General features: G+C 38.1%; 1 protein-coding gene across 3 annotated transcripts in view; it reads right to left on the minus strand.

The window, feature by feature from the left end:
• LOC125229404 (PI-PLC X domain-containing protein 3) overlaps positions 1 to 18,682 on the minus strand; it is a 59,363-nt gene that overhangs the window by 2,909 nt on the left and 37,772 nt on the right. For 2 of the 3 annotated variants that reach the window (XM_048134234.1, XM_048134232.1), the window contains 5 exons: positions 17,138 to 17,388; positions 13,934 to 14,143; positions 4,294 to 4,381; positions 2,181 to 2,415; positions 485 to 565 (listed from right to left, as the gene is read on the minus strand). In XM_048134234.1, the coding sequence (XP_047990191.1) occupies positions 485 to 565; positions 2,181 to 2,415; positions 4,294 to 4,381; positions 13,934 to 14,143; positions 17,138 to 17,388 (865 nt within the window). The remainder of the gene's footprint in view (positions 1 to 484; positions 566 to 2,180; positions 2,416 to 4,293; positions 4,382 to 13,933; positions 14,144 to 17,137; positions 17,389 to 18,682) is intronic. The other variant, XM_048134233.1, reaches the window with a different exon arrangement.

Below are 18,682 nucleotides of genomic sequence, written 5' to 3' on the forward strand. Positions count from 1 at the left end.
TTCTTGACCAGAAATAAAGAGGAAAGCAGAAAATAGGGCGAAATATGGCGCAATCTCCACCGACAAGAGCTACAGACCTCTTAAATAAAAAGAAGACCAGAATAATCTATGAATGTTCTAGGACCTTTACCCCAAGGAGTTTAAAGGCGCGCGCGTTAAGTGGAACTGCATCAACTACGAGCGATCATGCTGTACAAGCATAATCTAGGAACGAGAGCAAGGCAACCGGTGAGTAAATTTGCATGCGTTTGGACAAGGCACTACTGGTCATTCCACAGTGAGCAATTGGTTTAAGTCAGTAGATAAGGGAGATACGAGTTGTGAAGACAAACCTCGCTCCGGTTGGCCAGTTGTCTCTTCGACGAAGACCTCTTACACTCACATTTAAAAAGACATTCGGATGCGATTATTGGGACTTGGAGAAAGAACTTGGGTACGACCATTCCACTATAATTCGCGCAGTTGCATGCAATGGGCTACCTACCATAAAATGAGTTGGCGGATAGCCCACGCTCTGACAGACACCGAGCGCGCAGCATTCGAGACCATCTGCGAAAGTCTCCTCCTGAAACCACACAGACAAGACTTTCTCAGGTCCATTCTTACTGTCGACGAAGCATGCACTATTACAACAAAACGCGGTAGGCCTATTGCGTTCCACGCGGAGAAAGAGCGCCAACGGAACCAAAGCCAGATAGTCATGGACAAAATTTAAGCAATCAGTTTTCTGGAATACGGCACGGCATTCTTTATTGGGAACTGCTGGACGAAGTATTAACGCGATAGCCTCAGAAATAGTCACTAATCGTCCAAAAACAGCTGTCTGTGTGACTTTTTCAGAACAACGCTCGGTCGCATATTGCGAAGTCTGTTCGCCACACTTTGGAGGAGCTGGGTAATGGTACTTCACCCATCGTACAGTACTAACATTACGCCGTCGGACTATTGTCTGTTTTTAGAAGAATTTTGAATATGAACAACTCCAAAACGATATCACGGAATTTCTTGACCAATAAAACTCCTGCTTTTTGGGAACACGGCATAATATCTTTGCCAGAGTGGTGGTTACATATACATCGTTATATGTCGTTGAAAATTATGGTTATTGTATTGTGGATTAATATATCTTTGGAAACGGGAAGTCGAATTTCGGGAATCGTGGGCGTATCATACCGGAACCAGGTCGGGACCTTCAATCGTGGTTGATGAGAGCTTTCAACGTAATACCAATTCATATCACAGAGTTTACTGAACAAAATCAATTACAATCACAGAATACAATCCGCCTGTTATTTCAAGCAAACTGCCATCCGTTTTCGGCGTAGGGATGAGACGACCCAATTGCCCGGTGGTTTATACCAGTGCAATTATTAGTCAACGCAGGGCAGCTTAAGGCGAGCTGTTGGGGAGTAGCGACCTCACGTACCCGAGTTATCTTACCCGAAAGGTGGGTGGGACGGGACCTCTGGCTTGCCTTGGCTGGCCGTCCAGAGTCATGGGGTAGTTAGGGCTATATTCTCCTGGGGTGGAAGTGAAAATTTGCCTATGATACAGTCACTGAAGGTAGAAAGTAGTGTACACCTCTCGAGTCTCGACACCCTTTAGTTCACACACCGGTGTTGCCCTTGAGCCATCTTGGATGTCGCTTTTTGTGGGAACGAGTCGGTCTGCCGGAAAAAAAATTAGATATCGTTTTATTAGGCAGGCGTCCATCAGTTTCATCCAATAGCCTAGTTCATTTGAGATTCAACTCAAATAGTCCTTACACCTTGGGTGCTGCTTCTGCGTGCGTCCCATGACATCAAAGGCAGTATCTCGGAGTACCCCTTACATTTCATTGCAGTGTCAAAAGGGACTCTACGTGTTGGCTTCGGCTCCGCGTTATATACATGCAAAAAAAAATTATTAGGCCGACCGCCGCGCTGCTACTAGCCTAGGTAACGTTTTTTATAATGTGTTTTTAAATTTTAGTATTCTTTTGTAAGCGATTTAATATTTTTTTTTTTGTAAAAATCCTAAACCTGGAGAATGAAAAGAAATAAAGTAAAATAAAATTATTTTTAGTAAATGTGTTTGAGTGTCCAAGAACTTTTTTTTTAACTGATCAGTGAGGCCCCTCTGGTTCCATGCATAAGCAATGTGGTCCCAACTCCTTGCTATATTAAGTGAATGAGACGTACCTGACACAATCGCGTTATCCACGTAGCTGAACAGCAGCCGCTTGTTAGCGTCCAACAACGACTGAACAGTGGGACCTTTGGTCCCAGCGCCGGTCCCAAAGTCCCGCGAGAACGCCACGTGTGGCCCCAGCTCTCGCTGCACAAGCTGGATGAGACCCTGGTGCACGACGCGGATGGGGGAACCGTCTTGCTCGTAGAAACCGATCGGGAAGTGGTGTGCGTCGAGGAATACAATCTGCGGAAATAGGTAATTAGTTTAATATGTGTTAAGTTGCAATTATAGTTTGACATGAAATGCAAGCTATTATGTTGACGTTGAATGTCGACGAGCGCTATTTAAATAATTTTTTATTTGTGCCCCGTGTGGTGACGGGTTAAGAATTTCACCACCCCCTTTCTTCCCGTGGGTGTCTTAGAAGTCGACTGTGGGATATGGGTTAAATTGTGGCGTAGGCGAGAGGCTGGCAACCTGTCACTGCAATGTCACAATTAGATTTCTTTCAACCCCTTTTTGCCAAGATTGGTACTGATAATTAGTAGTTCATGTGCTCTGCCTACCCTTTTATGGGATACAGGCGTGATCATATGTATGTTTATTAATAAATGCCTCGTGCCTTAATTGGTAACCCAAGGCAATGTAAAATGAGTATTCTGGACATTAGGATTTCTGCAGTTCAAAATAAATGATGCAGGTAACAACTCACAGATTACCTACGTTCGTCTGGCTTTACCCAAGTGCGTTTTCACATTATCCGATCCGGTATCGGATGTCGGACCGATATACTATACATAAGTATATTAGAGACGCCTTCTTTGACATCCTTACTTACATCCGGTATCGGCTCGGATAATGTGAAAACACTCAAAGGGTTCATACTTTATGGACAAGTTAACAGTTAATAAATATGTATAGCTTAACAGTTTTGCCTATTATTTATTATTATGCGATGAATGTATACATTCTTTATAAAAGCCGTTAACATGCAAAGCCTTCCCATTTAAGAACTTTAAGAGCGTCATTCTAAGGTCTGTTTGCGCCATACAAATTAATCCCTCGATCCCTTTTTAAACAAATACACCCAAGGTCTGGCCGGTCAAAGGTCAGAAATCTAAATGTGGGCCATTAAAGTTTAAATGGAACATTAACGGGTACCCTAAACGTTTTGTGTTTTAATAATTACTTTTCTCTATAATAGATTAAACTATTACATGTTAATTTTCACCTACAATGTGTTTAAAATGGTGTTCCTGCAGGCTTAGCACATGATTGCCGCGAGAGTATGTCGCCGCGAGATAAACTCCCCGTCCTTATGTCAATACAGTTAATAGATGTATGATCTATCTCGCGGCGATATACTCTCGCGGCAATCATGTGCTAGGCCTACTGTGGTTGTTCCAGATAATGAGCGGTGGTGGGAAACGGTGTCTATATGCAGACATTTGCAGTCTAGAAAATCAAGGATTATTTATATAGGATTTACAATCTTCAAAGTCTTCAAACTAACGCCGTGGCTTGCGCGGGCGACGGTCGCGCGATAGTCGCGCGACGGCGATGCGACGCATACGAAATCAAACCTTATCGATATGGAAGTAGACGATGCAATGAGACGCGACGGCGACAGTCGCGCGACCGTCGCTCACGCAAGACACGGCGCAAGAATCGTACCTCGATTTTTAAGCGCCACCTATATATATATATATATATATATATATATATATATATATATATATTAAATACTATCATAGCATTCATAACTAGGTACATGCCTACAAATTTATTTTTTTCAAAATGTGTATTGACATGATATCATGATATTAAAATAAAGAAATATGTCATTTGTTCTTGGAAAAATAAAAACACGCAAAAATAATTGGGATTTATTTTGATTTTTGCCACTTCCAGGCTGCGAACAACGCCATTTAATTTAAGCCTAAGAAGCCCGTACATTTCAGGGGTACGCTTTTTTGTATGCACATTTTTTTCTTTGTGGATCACATTTTTTATTAGGTATTGGTGTCCATGAATGTGTTATGTTATGTTGTATATTATCTTAATTTATTTCTGTACTAAAGGAGACAAGAAAATCTATAACATTAGAAGGCAAATTCTTACCTCTTTAGTGCCATCCAGAAACGCCCGAATTTCTTTGAGCAGTGGTACTAATGGACGGACTCGTATTAAGTTATGGTTTAACCAATACCTGAAAAAAAAAAAATTGTTTCGTTTAACAAACCAGCACCACGGTTTCGATAACCAAGCAAGCGAAAAATTCAAAAACTAAAATATGTAACAAAACCGGCCAGTGTAGGGTTCCGTAGTTTTTCATATTTTTCTCAAAAACTACTGAACCTATCAAGTTAAAAATAATTTTCCTAGAAAGTCTTTATAAGGTTCTACTTTTGTGATTTTTTCATATTTTTTAAACATATGGTTCAAAAGGTAGAGGGGGGGACGCACTTTTTTTCCTTTAGGAGCGATTATTTCCGAAAATATTAATATTCAAATAATTTAACGTGTATAATATTAATATTATCAAAAAACGATCTTAGTAAACCCTTATTCATTTTTAAATACCTATCCAACAATATATCACACGTTGGGGTTGGAATGAAAAAAAATATCAGCCCCCACTTTACATGTATGGAGGGATACCCTAATAAAACATTTTTTTCCATTTTTTATTTTTGCACTTTGTTAGCGTGATTGATATACATATTGGTACTAAATTTCAGCTTTCTAGTGCTTACAGTTACTGAGATTATCCGCGTACGGACGGACAGACAGACATGGCGAAACTATAAGGGTTCCTAATTGACTATGGAACCCTAAAAATGGCGAGAATTCGTGTGAGGAGAGAAAAATATATTGACGATTTATTTTATTTTGTAGGGCTTAGTCAATCTGTGTAATAATGTCCTATAATATTTATTTATTAATTTTGATTTTTTCTGCCAATCCTACTAAAGTCTTTATAAAAAAAAATCGATACTAGTGTGTTCGTAAATTGTTACTTTGTACCTTATATTATTTTTACAAATAATTTGAAATAAATAAAGTGGGTAATAAATCTATACGTTTGTTCAGCACGCCAATAAAATACCGCAATGTAATGATGCATGCGGGTTCTTGCACCGTGTGAGTGGGCCCTTACTTTTAAGGCTCATTTAGACAGCGTGCGAATTCGCATTGGGGAAACTGAAGCTATACCCAATTCAGCTGGCCCATCAAACTCCGCTATTTAACGAAAATCGCATGCGGGCTCTCGTAATTTGTAATAGGCCCATACTCTTACAATAAAATGGTCTGGCATAAAAAAATGTGTCAACTTCATCATGTCGTTTCGTTTTCTCACGCATATTGGGTAAGTAAGGGATGACACGAATATCAGCGATGTTGCCTCTTTTGGATTGCTAATACTGTTTCCGAGCTCTAGACGGCACGTAGGAAACAATGGCGAATCGCGTCCCAGATCAGCGATTTTCCATCGATATCACGGTATTATGTCTGAGACATTATGCGTTATGCAAGTAATCAAGGAAACGCCGATCGCTCGCAGTTTCCACGTAACGCTGTTTAATGTTTATCTTGTGTGTAACGTAATACAGGGAAACATTATCGTTTTGGCAGATCATATGATAGCGTTGATGTCGTTTGGAAGATATGTCTGTGGCTGAACGGCGATGGAATATTCTCACTTAGGTATATTATAAATACAAAATCTTTAACTTTCAAGACTCAATATAAAATTATTAGATACTTATGATTCAGATTTCATTAACGATAGTCAAATGATCTGCTACAAATTATTGTTATTTAGTTATAAGTTGTGCAACTTTAAGAGAAATGAAGTATTTTCCCCCAGGACGTTAAGCCTACAAAATTAAGCCTTTAAAAACATATCTCGCACTAAGATCTGAGTCTTAGATGCACATGTGAAATCTCCTATGAGGCTGGTATCGTCACCACGAGTGTACGGAAGCCTCTATAAAATAAAGACTAAAAATTATATAAGTAGCCTTTGATTTGAAGTATGTCACTGAATCACTCTAGTGATCAACTCGTGTGCAATAAACCCGTGTGTAAATAAATTGCCTATAATTAGAATTTTGAAAAAAAAACTTTGTTTCTGATTTTAAAATATCGTAAGCAATTTCAGTGCAGCATGGTAGAAATAAACGAATTGTTTTCTAGGTAGATGATCAATTAAGGCTCATTTTACTGTTATTAATCCTAATTAAATATTACACCTATAGGTATATTTCTTGAACGCAATAATAATTATGCTACACCAAAATTACTGGAAAAGTTACGATTTTGTTCTGTGTTTTGGTGTGTTGTGTGTTTGTTGTGTTTTTGTTGTGATTTTGTTAAGTTCAAATTTATTTCAATAACAATAAGTTTGTGAAAAGCGCTGCTGGCCTCTCGGATAAGCGCTGGTGGCCTCGCGGTAAAAGCTTGCGATTTTCAATCCGGAGCGCGGAGGTCGCGGGTTCGATTCTCGGCTCGTACCAATGGGTTTTTTTTGGAACTTACGTGCGAAATGTCATTTGAAATTTGCCATCAGTCGCTTTTCGGTGAAGGAAAACATTGTGAGGAAACCGGACTAATTCCAATAAGGCCTATTACCCTTTGGAAGGTCAGATGGCAGCCGCCTTCGTAAAACTAGTGACTACGCCAAATCATGGGATTAGTGGTCACAGCGGACCCCAGGCTTCCATGAGCCGTGGCAAATGCCGGGATAACGCAAGGACAATGATGATGATGAAGTTTGTGATATATGTGTATATGTGTACAGTTTCGTTTTCTGTCAACCCCTTATTTGCCAACAGTGGCACTGAAACTTGAGTGGTTTCATGGGCTCTGTATACCCCTCCATGGGATACAGGCGTGATTGTATGTATGTATGTATGTATATCGACGCTGGAAAGGCTAATTGACTAACAGACCATTTTTGGGCATATTGAGTTATATACATCATTGGAATCAGCGATTTTTTCTGGATCTAACGAGCCAGGTTTCAAAACGATCTGAAGACTTTTTTGGCTTGTTAGCAATTTGGAAAAAGGCAATTTACTAAAAACATTTTCTCTAACAAGCCACTTTTTTGACAAATTATTGAGATACTGGCTATATATTAACGCCAAAAACACTTGTTTGGATGTTAGTCAATTTCGTTTAATGTAATTTTATATGTTTTAGTTTATAAGTCATTTCACCAGAATGAAAAAATGTTATGATTGCACGTTAACCACTTATCTAGAACCGCGGTAGTAAAGAACTGCACGTTAGCCGTTTATCCAAAACCGCTGCAGTCAAAAACTGCACGTTAGCCGTTTATCCCAACCGGCGAAATAGTGGCTTAGGTGGTTTAAACAAATATCCTAGAAATTAATAACACAACATTCTCCTTTAATCCATTTTGCTTGTCTTTGGTAAATAAAAATTACATTTAATAGTCAAATATCCTGACCGAATAATTATATTTTAATTTACGTTAGTGAATTTAAATGAACTCTTCAGTCATAGTGTAATGCGTATTAGGTATTTTAAAACCAAAAACTGACCTTAAGCGTAAACATTTTACAAGGGGGAAAGGGACGGGAGACTCTTTAGTCAACGCTTAGTGCTACTCGAGTTAAGACGTGACAGCTATCGTGCGTAATTGTGGCGATCATTCATTTCGGAGTGTTTAGGGGTAAGTAGAGGTAACATTAGACAAAAATCTACAATGGACTCTTCATATAAGAAAACTAGCAAACAAATTAAGTTCAGCCGCATACGCCGTTAGGAGAATCAGGCAACTGACTAATGTTGAGACAGCTCGCCTAGTGTATCGTAGTTATTTTCACAGTTTAATGTCATATGGTATTCTGGTTTAGGGCAAAGTAGCTGACATACAGACTATTTTTGTATTACAAAAGAGTGCCATTCGTTCTATTTACAACTTAGGAACACGTGAAGAGGACTTTTCAAAGAAATAAATATCTTAACTGTAGCTTTCCAAAACATCTATGATAGTATCATTTATGTTGTTAAGAATTTAGACTGTTTCACTAAGAATTCTGATATCCATAATTATAACACTAGAAACAAAAATAAGCTTGCCATAAAGAAGTTTCGTGTCCGCAAAGTGCAGAAATCATTTGTTGGGCAATGAATGCATTAATTTTTATAATAAGTTACCTGACACAGTTTTGAGATTACCCCTCCCAGCTCTTAAGAACTACTTAAAAAATCATTGATATTAAAGGCTTATTACAGAGTCGAGGACTATTTGATAGATAAACAATATAAACATGCATGGCCCGAACCAGAAACTGCAAAAAACAAATAGCAATTAGAATAATTGTATTATGTGTAGAGGACACAGTTCAGATAAGAAAGCACATAAAATATTTTATGTTTTGTAAGATCATAATATATATGTACCTAATGAACTATTCATAAGAGCTTGTAACTAGGCCTACATGAATAAATATATTTTGAATTTGAATTTCAATTTGTACATATTTAATGATATTGAGATTTATATTATCTTTTTCTTCTGTGACAATTTGATATGTTTTCTCTGAAGAAGAACGACGTATTATTAAACTACAATATAATTTATTGAAATTCATTTCCATGGAGTACCTACCTAGTCTGTTAATTTTTTTTGATGAATACTTTTGCATGTTAAATTTTATCTTGTTATTTAATGCATGTTAATTATAAGATGTAATGTATTGAAAAGAAGTGGCCCGCCGAGTTTCTTGCCGGTCCCATAGTGGATACCCCTCTCCCAACAGAGGGGGGACTGAAATCTTCTCGAGGCTGAGGCGTAGGGTTAGAGCCGGCGTAGATTTATTTGACGTTCATATGCGCATTGTAATATGCCTACTTGAAAAATAAATAATTCATTTTCATTTTCAAGTCTTTGTTTTGTGTATTCCTTAATTATTATTATACGTAATTTTAATTGTATAAAGTAATAATGATACTCGAACCTATATTTAAGTAATAAGTCGTTTTATTTATGTTAAATTCCTTTCTCTTTTTAACACAAACGCTAAGCTTACTAATAATATTTACGAGTAACTTTCTATTGTTTATTTTGAAAGTACCTATAAGTTTGTTTTTATACTGTCCCGTGTATAACTCACTAGTCAAAGGAAACGGGTCAGATAGTATGGAGATCTTGAGATTCAATGTTGTAGTACTTGTAGTGAATACGGTTACCTTGTTGATCTAGTTGACCTTGACTAGTGACTTTGCCTACTAAGTTGGAGGTCCCGGAATCGAATCCCGGTGAGGGCGTTTATTTGTATGTATATAAGTAGGTACCGTATTTACCTACATTTATCTACATTAGTAAGTACCTATATATATCGTTGCCCATCACACCATAATACAAGCCTTGCTTAGTTTGGGGCTTTGTTGATTTGTATCAGATTGCCCCCAGAATATTTAAAATATATACATACTCACATACACACATTTTTACGCCTTTTTCACTACATGGTGGCGGCAGAGCGTCGAAGGTGCAACAGTAGAAACCTATGTCTGTTTTCGTACAATCAACAGCAAAAGTAAGTGTTGACCATCTTCCTTTTTATAATATAATAAGGTCTACAATCGAATAATAATCACTTACTTTTGCTGTTGCCTGCACAAATAAGTTTAACTTAATTAAAGATTCTTTCATGAGAAATACAATAGTTTTCAGTATGACATAAAACAGGTGTTAGTTTTTGGTGAAGTGCCTTTTAAGCTGTTATACCAGTGTTTCATAATGTTAGCAAGTGGCTGTTATGCATTTTCTTCGATTCTAGTTTTGTTTGAAACGTCTTATTATATGTTCTTTTGGGTTGGGTTTTAAAGCTAATAGTCGCATAAGTTAAGTATCCGTTCCCTAAGAAACTATGAATATGGTGGTTAGACCTTTATCCTGACTTTGAAAAAATGTCAATTGTCTAACGTGGACTTTATTTCGTAAATACGTACATATATCGAAATACAATCATATTGATCAAATAAACAACACAAATACCTCCAACTTCGTAGTACGTCATTTTATTGTATAATAAATAAACAAAAAGTTATGATTTTTTTTCCAAAAAAAAAAGTTTATATTGGCTCTCCTGTAAAGTTTGTAAAATGCACGTTAGTCAATTAGCCTTTCCAGCGTCGAATTATAATTTAAACGATTCACTCATGCATTTTTATCCGAGAATTGCTCGACATATTTCTCATGCTACCGATATAATGGTCAAGCGATTTTTGATTTATAGTGCGCGAGTGATTCATTTTATTCTGTACAATGTCTTTGTGAATATCAAAACTTCCGTAAGCGTTTTGTTATTAAACAAAGATACCTATAAAATGTATCAAAATTGATTGGAATTAAACATAGCACAGAACAATCGTCGAAACAAATCCAACTGACCGGATGCAAAGTCGCGCGGCGTGACGGCGTGAATTGTGCAAGTCACTGTATTCGTCAATCTGCATGTTTAACAAGATGACCGTAGAAATAAGAACAGGGTGGCTAGCCGAATGGCACAAACGCTCACGAAACGCTCACGAAACGAAGTGCTAGTAGATATCTATCTCTATCGCGCTTGCGTATTGGCGCGACAGAGCCAGCGGCGTATCGCTTTCGTTTGGCGTCGGAGAAATGCCATTCGGTTACGGGGCCTGTTAGGTTATGTTTATCTGTGGCGTATTACCGCAGACCACCTCAACTACTAGACAGAGCATTCAAGCCAACTCAAAGTCACCACACATATGATTCCCCGTAGTAATACTTACTATGGGACACAATCGCTCGATCCAGTTGTGTCAATATTCACAACCCGCACTCGTCTAATTTAGGAATATTTATATTTATAGAAAATGAGTTTTAGGATATTAAAGGGAGATGCTACTCTAGTATTTTTAAATACATACCTACAGCAGAATAACCAACAAAATGTCAAAATAACGTCTGAAGACACAAGCCATGTAATACTTACCCACTTATTCATAAACGTTCACTAAAGCTATCAAGCCGATACAGTTCGTTTGTCACTTTTGAACGTTTATGAATAAGGGGGTTATTCTATGCAAATAAAGCTATTCTATTCTACTCTATTATCAACGATGCTCAAATCGTGGCATTTTTCCGGTAAAATTTGTCATTATGTCTGGTGAAGTGGTGACCACGCGCTCTTTGTGAACGCTTTACAATGCGGTGTCTGGGTCGCCTGTACTCTGTGCGTAATACTTTGTATTACAAAGGTTAAATATAAACTAGGGCCTTAATGCATTGTATCAAGGATATAGGATGCTTTTCTCATTATATTTAAACTTATCTATTGCTGATGTCGCTATTATAGTAGTAAATAGGCATATAACAATATTAAAATGTTGAAATGTTGTGGGTTAAAGTGTGGCGTAGGCGAGAGGCTGGCAACCTGTCACTGCAATGTCACACTTTCGTTTTCTATCGACCTTATTTGCCAAGAGTGGCACTGAAACTTGAGTAGTTTCATGTGCTCTGCCTACCCCTTCATGGGAAACAGGCGTGATTGTATGTATGTATGTATGTAAAATGTTGAAAAAATGCCCGACATAGTGGACCGATTTTCATGAAACATGGCTAAGAAGTAAGAACACTCTCGACTAACTCAGTTTTCAAACAAAAAAATACTAAATCTAAATCGGTTCATCCGTACAGAAGTTACGATGCCACAGACAGACACACATAGACAGACAGACAAACAGACAGACAGACAGACACGTCAAACTTACAACATCCCGTCGTTTTTACGTCGGGGGTTAAAAAGAAGTCGATGCAGATAGAGCAGAGCGATGTTTTTGTAACATATTATTATGTATACTTATGACACACGCAAGTTAAGTTTCACAACTCTATGACGAGCAAAAGTCGATACATAGAGCAAGATTACGAGGAAAACAAAGATTGGTAAAAGTAAAACGGTTAATGACGTGTAGATTAGATGTGGTAAAGAAATAAACAACTCATTCAAAAACATTCAACTACTTGCCCTCTAGATTAGAGCTATCAATAACACTAAAATGGAATGATATATTGTTATTAATGATAATTAAATCGTTGTTATCACAGATAAAAAGCCTGCACATGCACAATATCGCTTTATTCTAATTGGTATACTCTTGGGTCGTCTCGTTCGTTTTACGTCACGTTCCTGAATTTGTCCGATTCTGCTTTCGTCTGCCATTCTTTATTCGTCACGATCGTCGATGGTCTTTCTCAACTACGGTCAATTTCGTTGTTCATCTTTATCTTAATCCGTCTCGTTCTTCACTCGTCATAATCTTCTTTCGGCATGTCCGCTGTTAAATGGATGGTTTTCGTGTTTTTTCGCAGTCTTAGGTCGGTACCAACTTAGAATATGATCAAATACGAAATGACGAAAAACGATTGAGTCGAAATAAAAAACAGGCCAACAACTCATTATAGTCAAATACTACAATAATGACTGCAGACTAGGTTGACTAATGAAGAATGGCCGACGAAAGCAAAATTGGACAAATTTAGGAACATGACGAAAAACGAACGAGTCGACCCAAGAGTATACCTTCTAATTCAGCCAGCAAAAATAAAACGTCACCCGTGTAGGAACTATCAGTACTTATCAGACTCGTTGCTGGCAATTGTTAAATCTCAATTCTCAGTACTAAGGTTTACAATAGGATTAATAAACCGTGTTGATGACGGAACCTTAGTGGTTGGACTTAGTGAGCTCGTTGGTCCCGCGCCCGACCACACATGGCCGATTACATTCAAGTAGCTCACCCGATTGGAGATTACACAGATTGTTTCAAATTGCAGGACAGTTTGTTGGTGGCGATCGTATTAGGCATTACACTGTCGTAAATCGAGTGGTTTAGAACACGTGAACAGAACTAAGTCTAGGTACATGTTTGTCACATCGTACTTATATTATGTATATCATCGTCATCCTCCTTGCGTTATCCCGGCATTTTCCACGGCTCGTGGGAGCCTGGGGTCCGCTTTGACAACTAATCCCAAGACACTAGTTTTAGGCACTAGTTTTTACGAAAGCGACTGCCATCTGACCTTCCAACCCGAAGGGTAAACTAGACCTTATTGGAATTAGTCCGGTTTCCTCACGATGTTTTCCTTCACCGAAAAGCGACTGGCAAATATCAAGTGACATTTCGCACATAAATTCCGAAAATCTCATTGGTGCGAGCCGGGGTTCGAACCCGCAACCTCCGGAACGAAGGTCGCACTGTACTTACCGCTAGGCTACCAGCGCTACTTATATTTTGTATAAAGACTAGAAAATGTAGCTTTGACTATTATTGTCCCTGTAAGCAGAATCTGATGTTATGTAGTTTCAACTTTCAACTGTGATTAAATTACTGGCGCCTAAGTTGGCCCGTTTCTTAAGATTTCCCACTTTTAACATTTTACTTTTGGAAGTGTGAATGAGATTAATTATGTGTTCATGTTCGTTAGCACCATAAACAAAACTGCAGGCCTAGCTGAAATGACAATCATAGATGCCAGATGCCGATCGAAACTTGATCAGTCGCGCCAATACGGAAGAGCTGTAGAGAAAGCTTAAAATGCATTTGGCTACGTACCTCGCGAGTTCGCCCTCTTAGGCGCCGGTATCGTACTTTCATGAGTACTAATTTAATATTATACTCGAACTGGTAAACAGAGATCCACTTGCTCGATTTTCATTTCAAAGCGTCAATCATAAGTTATGATTACCTGTCATCCTGATCAGGATAAAAGTCGTAGTACGCGACTCTGAAGTCGAAGTATCTGATGCCGTGGACGAGCTGTGCCCAGACCGAGCGATCCTGGCAGAGAACGAAGCTGTCTCGCGAGACGGTGCTGATTTCCGTGTCGAACCGCCACGCACCTGCGTTGTGGGTGCCGGCGATCGCTAGCTCACCAACACGTAGCCTGTTGATGTCGCTGGAACAAGGATGATTTGATTACTCATGTAGCTTATAGAAAAAAAGTGTAATCATAAATAGGCGTAATTGTAAACTGTTATGGCTACGTGTCAGCCTATTTAATTATCAGAAATGTTTCTTCAATGTAACACCATAAATTCTCTGCTATGTGATTAACAGTCATTTGACAATAAACTTAAGCCTATTAACAATATGTAAACATTGTGTAATTAATAAGCCCTAAAGATTCTGAAAATCTCCATAAATACCTATTTTACTTTTAAAAAAAGCATTCAGTGTTTTTAAAAATCGCTTCACGCATGGGCCGCATAGCAATAAAATTTTAATGTGCTTTTAAATCTTGTCCAGGGCCCATTGATTATTTTCAGCCAGTATCAAATAATGTACTTATAATAATAGGTACCTATTGACTTTGCAGCGCGACACAGCTCGCTAAATATAAAACAATTTACACGTGCAGCCCGGCACTGGCTAAATGAATTTAAGTATTTCTAAATGTAAGACAGCCTATTCAAAACCTTCAACTTTAATTACTCTTCTTTGTTCCTTCGCAAAAACTTTGGGCTTTGATATTTATGATCGAAAATACAAAACCCAACAAGTAAATTAATTGCGGCGGTAAAGAGTAATAGCATTGTCACGTTGGTCCTCCGTCAGTCTTCAAATAATAGGGTATTAAGGGTCATTGGAGTCGCAAGGGGTTATAGCACTTATAGCAGGGGACAAGGCACTTAGCTTAATCGGATGGATGATTCGAATCACAAGATGAGAAGGATATCAGCATTCATACCGAGGGGATCCTTCGGTCGACAGAACCAGTAGCGGCCCTATTGAAGTTGAAGTGTCTCACAGATAAATTAAAATTGAAATCGTTTTCCATTGCTCGATAAAAGTAGCTTCCAATTGGAATTTATGTAGTGAGTATTGTTTGCAATTTTAATAGTTATTTGGTATACAAGGGGGCAAAGTTGTATTTTAACGCCGAGTGTGGAATTGAAAAACGAGCAAGTGCAAGGATTCTATAGTTGAACCACGAGCGAAGCGAGTGGTTCGAGAATAGAATCCTGAACTTGCGAGTTTTTTAACACACGAGAAGTAAAGGGTGATTCTCCGAGACCCTAATTTTCAATGTCCGGAGGCTTATTTCACTGAAAACTTTAGTTTAAAATCCTGATTTTTTTTTCAGAGATACTTTATATCTCTAGTCGACTGGGACATCGATTAGCTTTAGTATAAGGTCATTGTAATTTTTTATATTAAAAAAATATATCCGTTATTCTTACTACTCTGTCGTGTCCGTTCTCCATTTTTCTCTAAACATGTGATGATAACTTCAATTCAGTCAACTTAACGAATATTTTGATTGAGTACATGGATACATTATTAGTTACTACATTACTAAAATTTAACAAGTTTTTTTTTATCTATAATTTTGTATTTAAAATTTAGGAAATAAGAGATGTCCGCGACAAAATTCTTATTTCTCTGGTGCGGGTTTTATTATATAAACGTATTGAAGATTGTAGACAAACCTCCCCCCGCGGGGAATAATCAGTCGCGCTCGGAACGTGGTACGAGGTGGAAGTGTCGGCTGTTGCACGTGGCTCCGGAATTGCGAAGGTAAATATCTTATTCCTCTGTCCGTGGTTCAGGTATCATTCCTATTACTCTGTTCGATTTTTTGGGATTTGTATAACTTTTAAAAATGTACTTTTTTGCTTAATTAATTGCTTTACGTACTATCTATTCATATTATTAACGACAGCCGCGTTGTATGTACACATTATGAATCATTGGTTTTTTTTCGATAATTTCTTATTCCTCTGTCCCTTATTCCTATGGATTTTGGACAATGGAATAAGAATTTTCTAAATTTTTCTTGTTTTTCTTAACTGACTTTCAAAAAGAAGAGTAGTTATCAAGTGATTTCCTATATTTTAAAGTACCTTAATAAAAAAAACTTAGATCTTTTTAAAAATATTAATAAAAACAATTTAGATCTTTTTAGCACCTAGTGCATTTACAGTCTGAATGTTATTAATAAAAATAAATATAAAAATATTCTAGAATACTTTTTTGATAGTTTTGTGAACAAAAGTACAATATATCATTTATAAATATACGGTTTTTTAACATTTTTGTTAACCTATCCTGACTTATCTTATTCCTCTGGGCCTAAATTTCTTATTCCTCTGGATCAAAAAGTTAAAATGAATTTATTTTATGAATGAGTTCACAAAAATATGGGCCAAAACCATAGTTATGTCTAAAAATAAATCTATTTTCACAAGAGTATGTCCTTATTGGTCAAATTTCAAAAATAAAAAAGGACAGAGGAATAAGACAAAAATCGCTGTCTCGTAAAATGACCCTAAAATACATTTGCACCCGAGTGTAACACAAAACTTTTCCCCTCACTATAGCGAGGAAACTACAACGCAAAAAATGCGTTTATCACTGCTTTCAGTAGTTCCACAGGTGGTAAATCATCTTTATTACTAGATTCACCTACTTTTATCAATTTTAAAGCAGGTAATTTGACTTAATTCAAGGTAAAATTACTTTACCCACTAGTGGATAAAATGCGTTTTTACCCGTTGCTATTAAAGGACAAAACACGTGTTTCCGAGCTAGTGAGGGGAAAACGTATAAAAAAGGTTTCTAGTTGAGTAACTTACGGGTTATCCTCCATCCAAGACGGTTCTATCTTCAGACAGTTGTTCCACGTGATGGACGAACTGCCGTCACCCGCGCCAGCCCAGGGCCACAGACAGTGGGGTCCTTTAAGCCCCAGAGCCCTCGTCCTAGCCGGCTGGCCCCACGGGTTAAAATATTATTTTATTCGTCACACGTCACACTTCTATCATACTTCTATCATACTTCTATCAAAATATGACATTTACCTTGCGCAGTCGGGGCTATGACGTGACGGGGCTATCAAAACCATAGCCAATTTTATCTGACTCTTTGTTACCATAGAGTTGCAACTTACGGATTATCCTCCATCCAAGACGGCTGTATTTTCAGACAGTTGTATGACGTGATGGACGTACTGCCGTCACCCGCGCCAGCCCAGGGCCACAGACAGTGGGGTCCCTTGAGGCCCGGGCCCTTGTCCCAGCCGGCGGGCAGTGCGGGATCCCCCAGGGAGATGGTGGTGATGACGTAGCCTTGCTTTGCGTCGATCGAGAACACTTGGAGCGCGTTGTTCCAGGAGCCTGGCCGGTCATCGAATAGCCCGATCTGTAGACATTTTGTATGGTTAGAGCAAATTAGAACCGTTTTTCCCCCGAAGGGTAAAAAACGGATATTTAGGTTCCTGCCGAAGCTTGAACCACTAATGAGATTAACACCTTCATAACTCGGCCCTAATCGAGTGAATTCCTCGACTAGTAGCGCCATCTGGCGCGCCAGTCAAGTACTAGTGTCGCCCGGTTACCAGCGCTCGGCTGCTTTTTCCTCAGTACCTTTAGCCGGCAAGGCCCTTAAGGGTGGTTCAAGCTTCGGCAGGAACCTAAATATCCGTTTTTTACCCTTCGGGGGAAAAACGGTTCTATTTAGGTGTCCGTGCCTTCGCTTGAACCACTAATGAGACGTGTTTAAACCTCTGCCGGCGCTGGTTAGGGCGTACTGTGACTGATATACTTTATTTATACAGAAATGTCATAATAAGAAATAAGAAGGTATACAAAGGGATGTTTCAAAATTTAGCCACTAAGGTTTCATGAGTTGAAACTGACAGCACAGCACAGTTATCCATTATGACTCTATGATGGTGGTGAATCACTTAATTTATATATAACATAAAACCGACAGGAAGCCAGTAGTTAATAGATCGGTATTACAATATTTACGGAAATAAAACCTGTTATTTCAATAACATTTTTGTGAGAAAATATCTGTAGCAACCCAAACTCTGAAGAGCTTCCCCTTCATCAATGGGTGTTACATCAACGTCGGCAAAATTTGTCTCACGTTTCCCTTACAACAGTCCCTAGTCAGAACAAGATCATATACATGTTTTTTGTCTTATAAATTCACCAAGATTCTTCTGCTTAAGATAACTATAATTATATCATGTAACTATAATACACAATTATATCATAGCACTGCCATGAGCATTATGACATTATGTTGAAATTTTTATTTTTCATGTAAATTGATTACTGTACCATAAGTAATGCGCCTATATGTATCTCGAATATGCACATATTATTGTTAGTATACTGAGTAATAAGCAATATTGACATAGCTTAAACATTGTCTTACATAGCCCACTGCCAAATGTCAACATTTCCCATTGCATAATGTGTTATGAATTCTGTATATGAAATATACATTTGCCAAAACAATTGAAATGGACGCTTGAGTTGGAAGAAATTGCACGCTATCATATGTTAATTTGTAATGTATACCCACATCACGATAATGTATGCGTTACTGCTGGACTGGTAGCAAAACTGCAAATAAGATGATAATACATTTTCGGCTTCTGACTGAATTGACAATACCATGGCCATGATTAGCTAAGGATCCA

Source organism: Leguminivora glycinivorella, chromosome 9 (genome assembly GCF_023078275.1).
Source record: "Leguminivora glycinivorella isolate SPB_JAAS2020 chromosome 9, LegGlyc_1.1, whole genome shotgun sequence".
Taxonomy (NCBI): domain Eukaryota; kingdom Metazoa; phylum Arthropoda; class Insecta; order Lepidoptera; family Tortricidae; genus Leguminivora; species Leguminivora glycinivorella.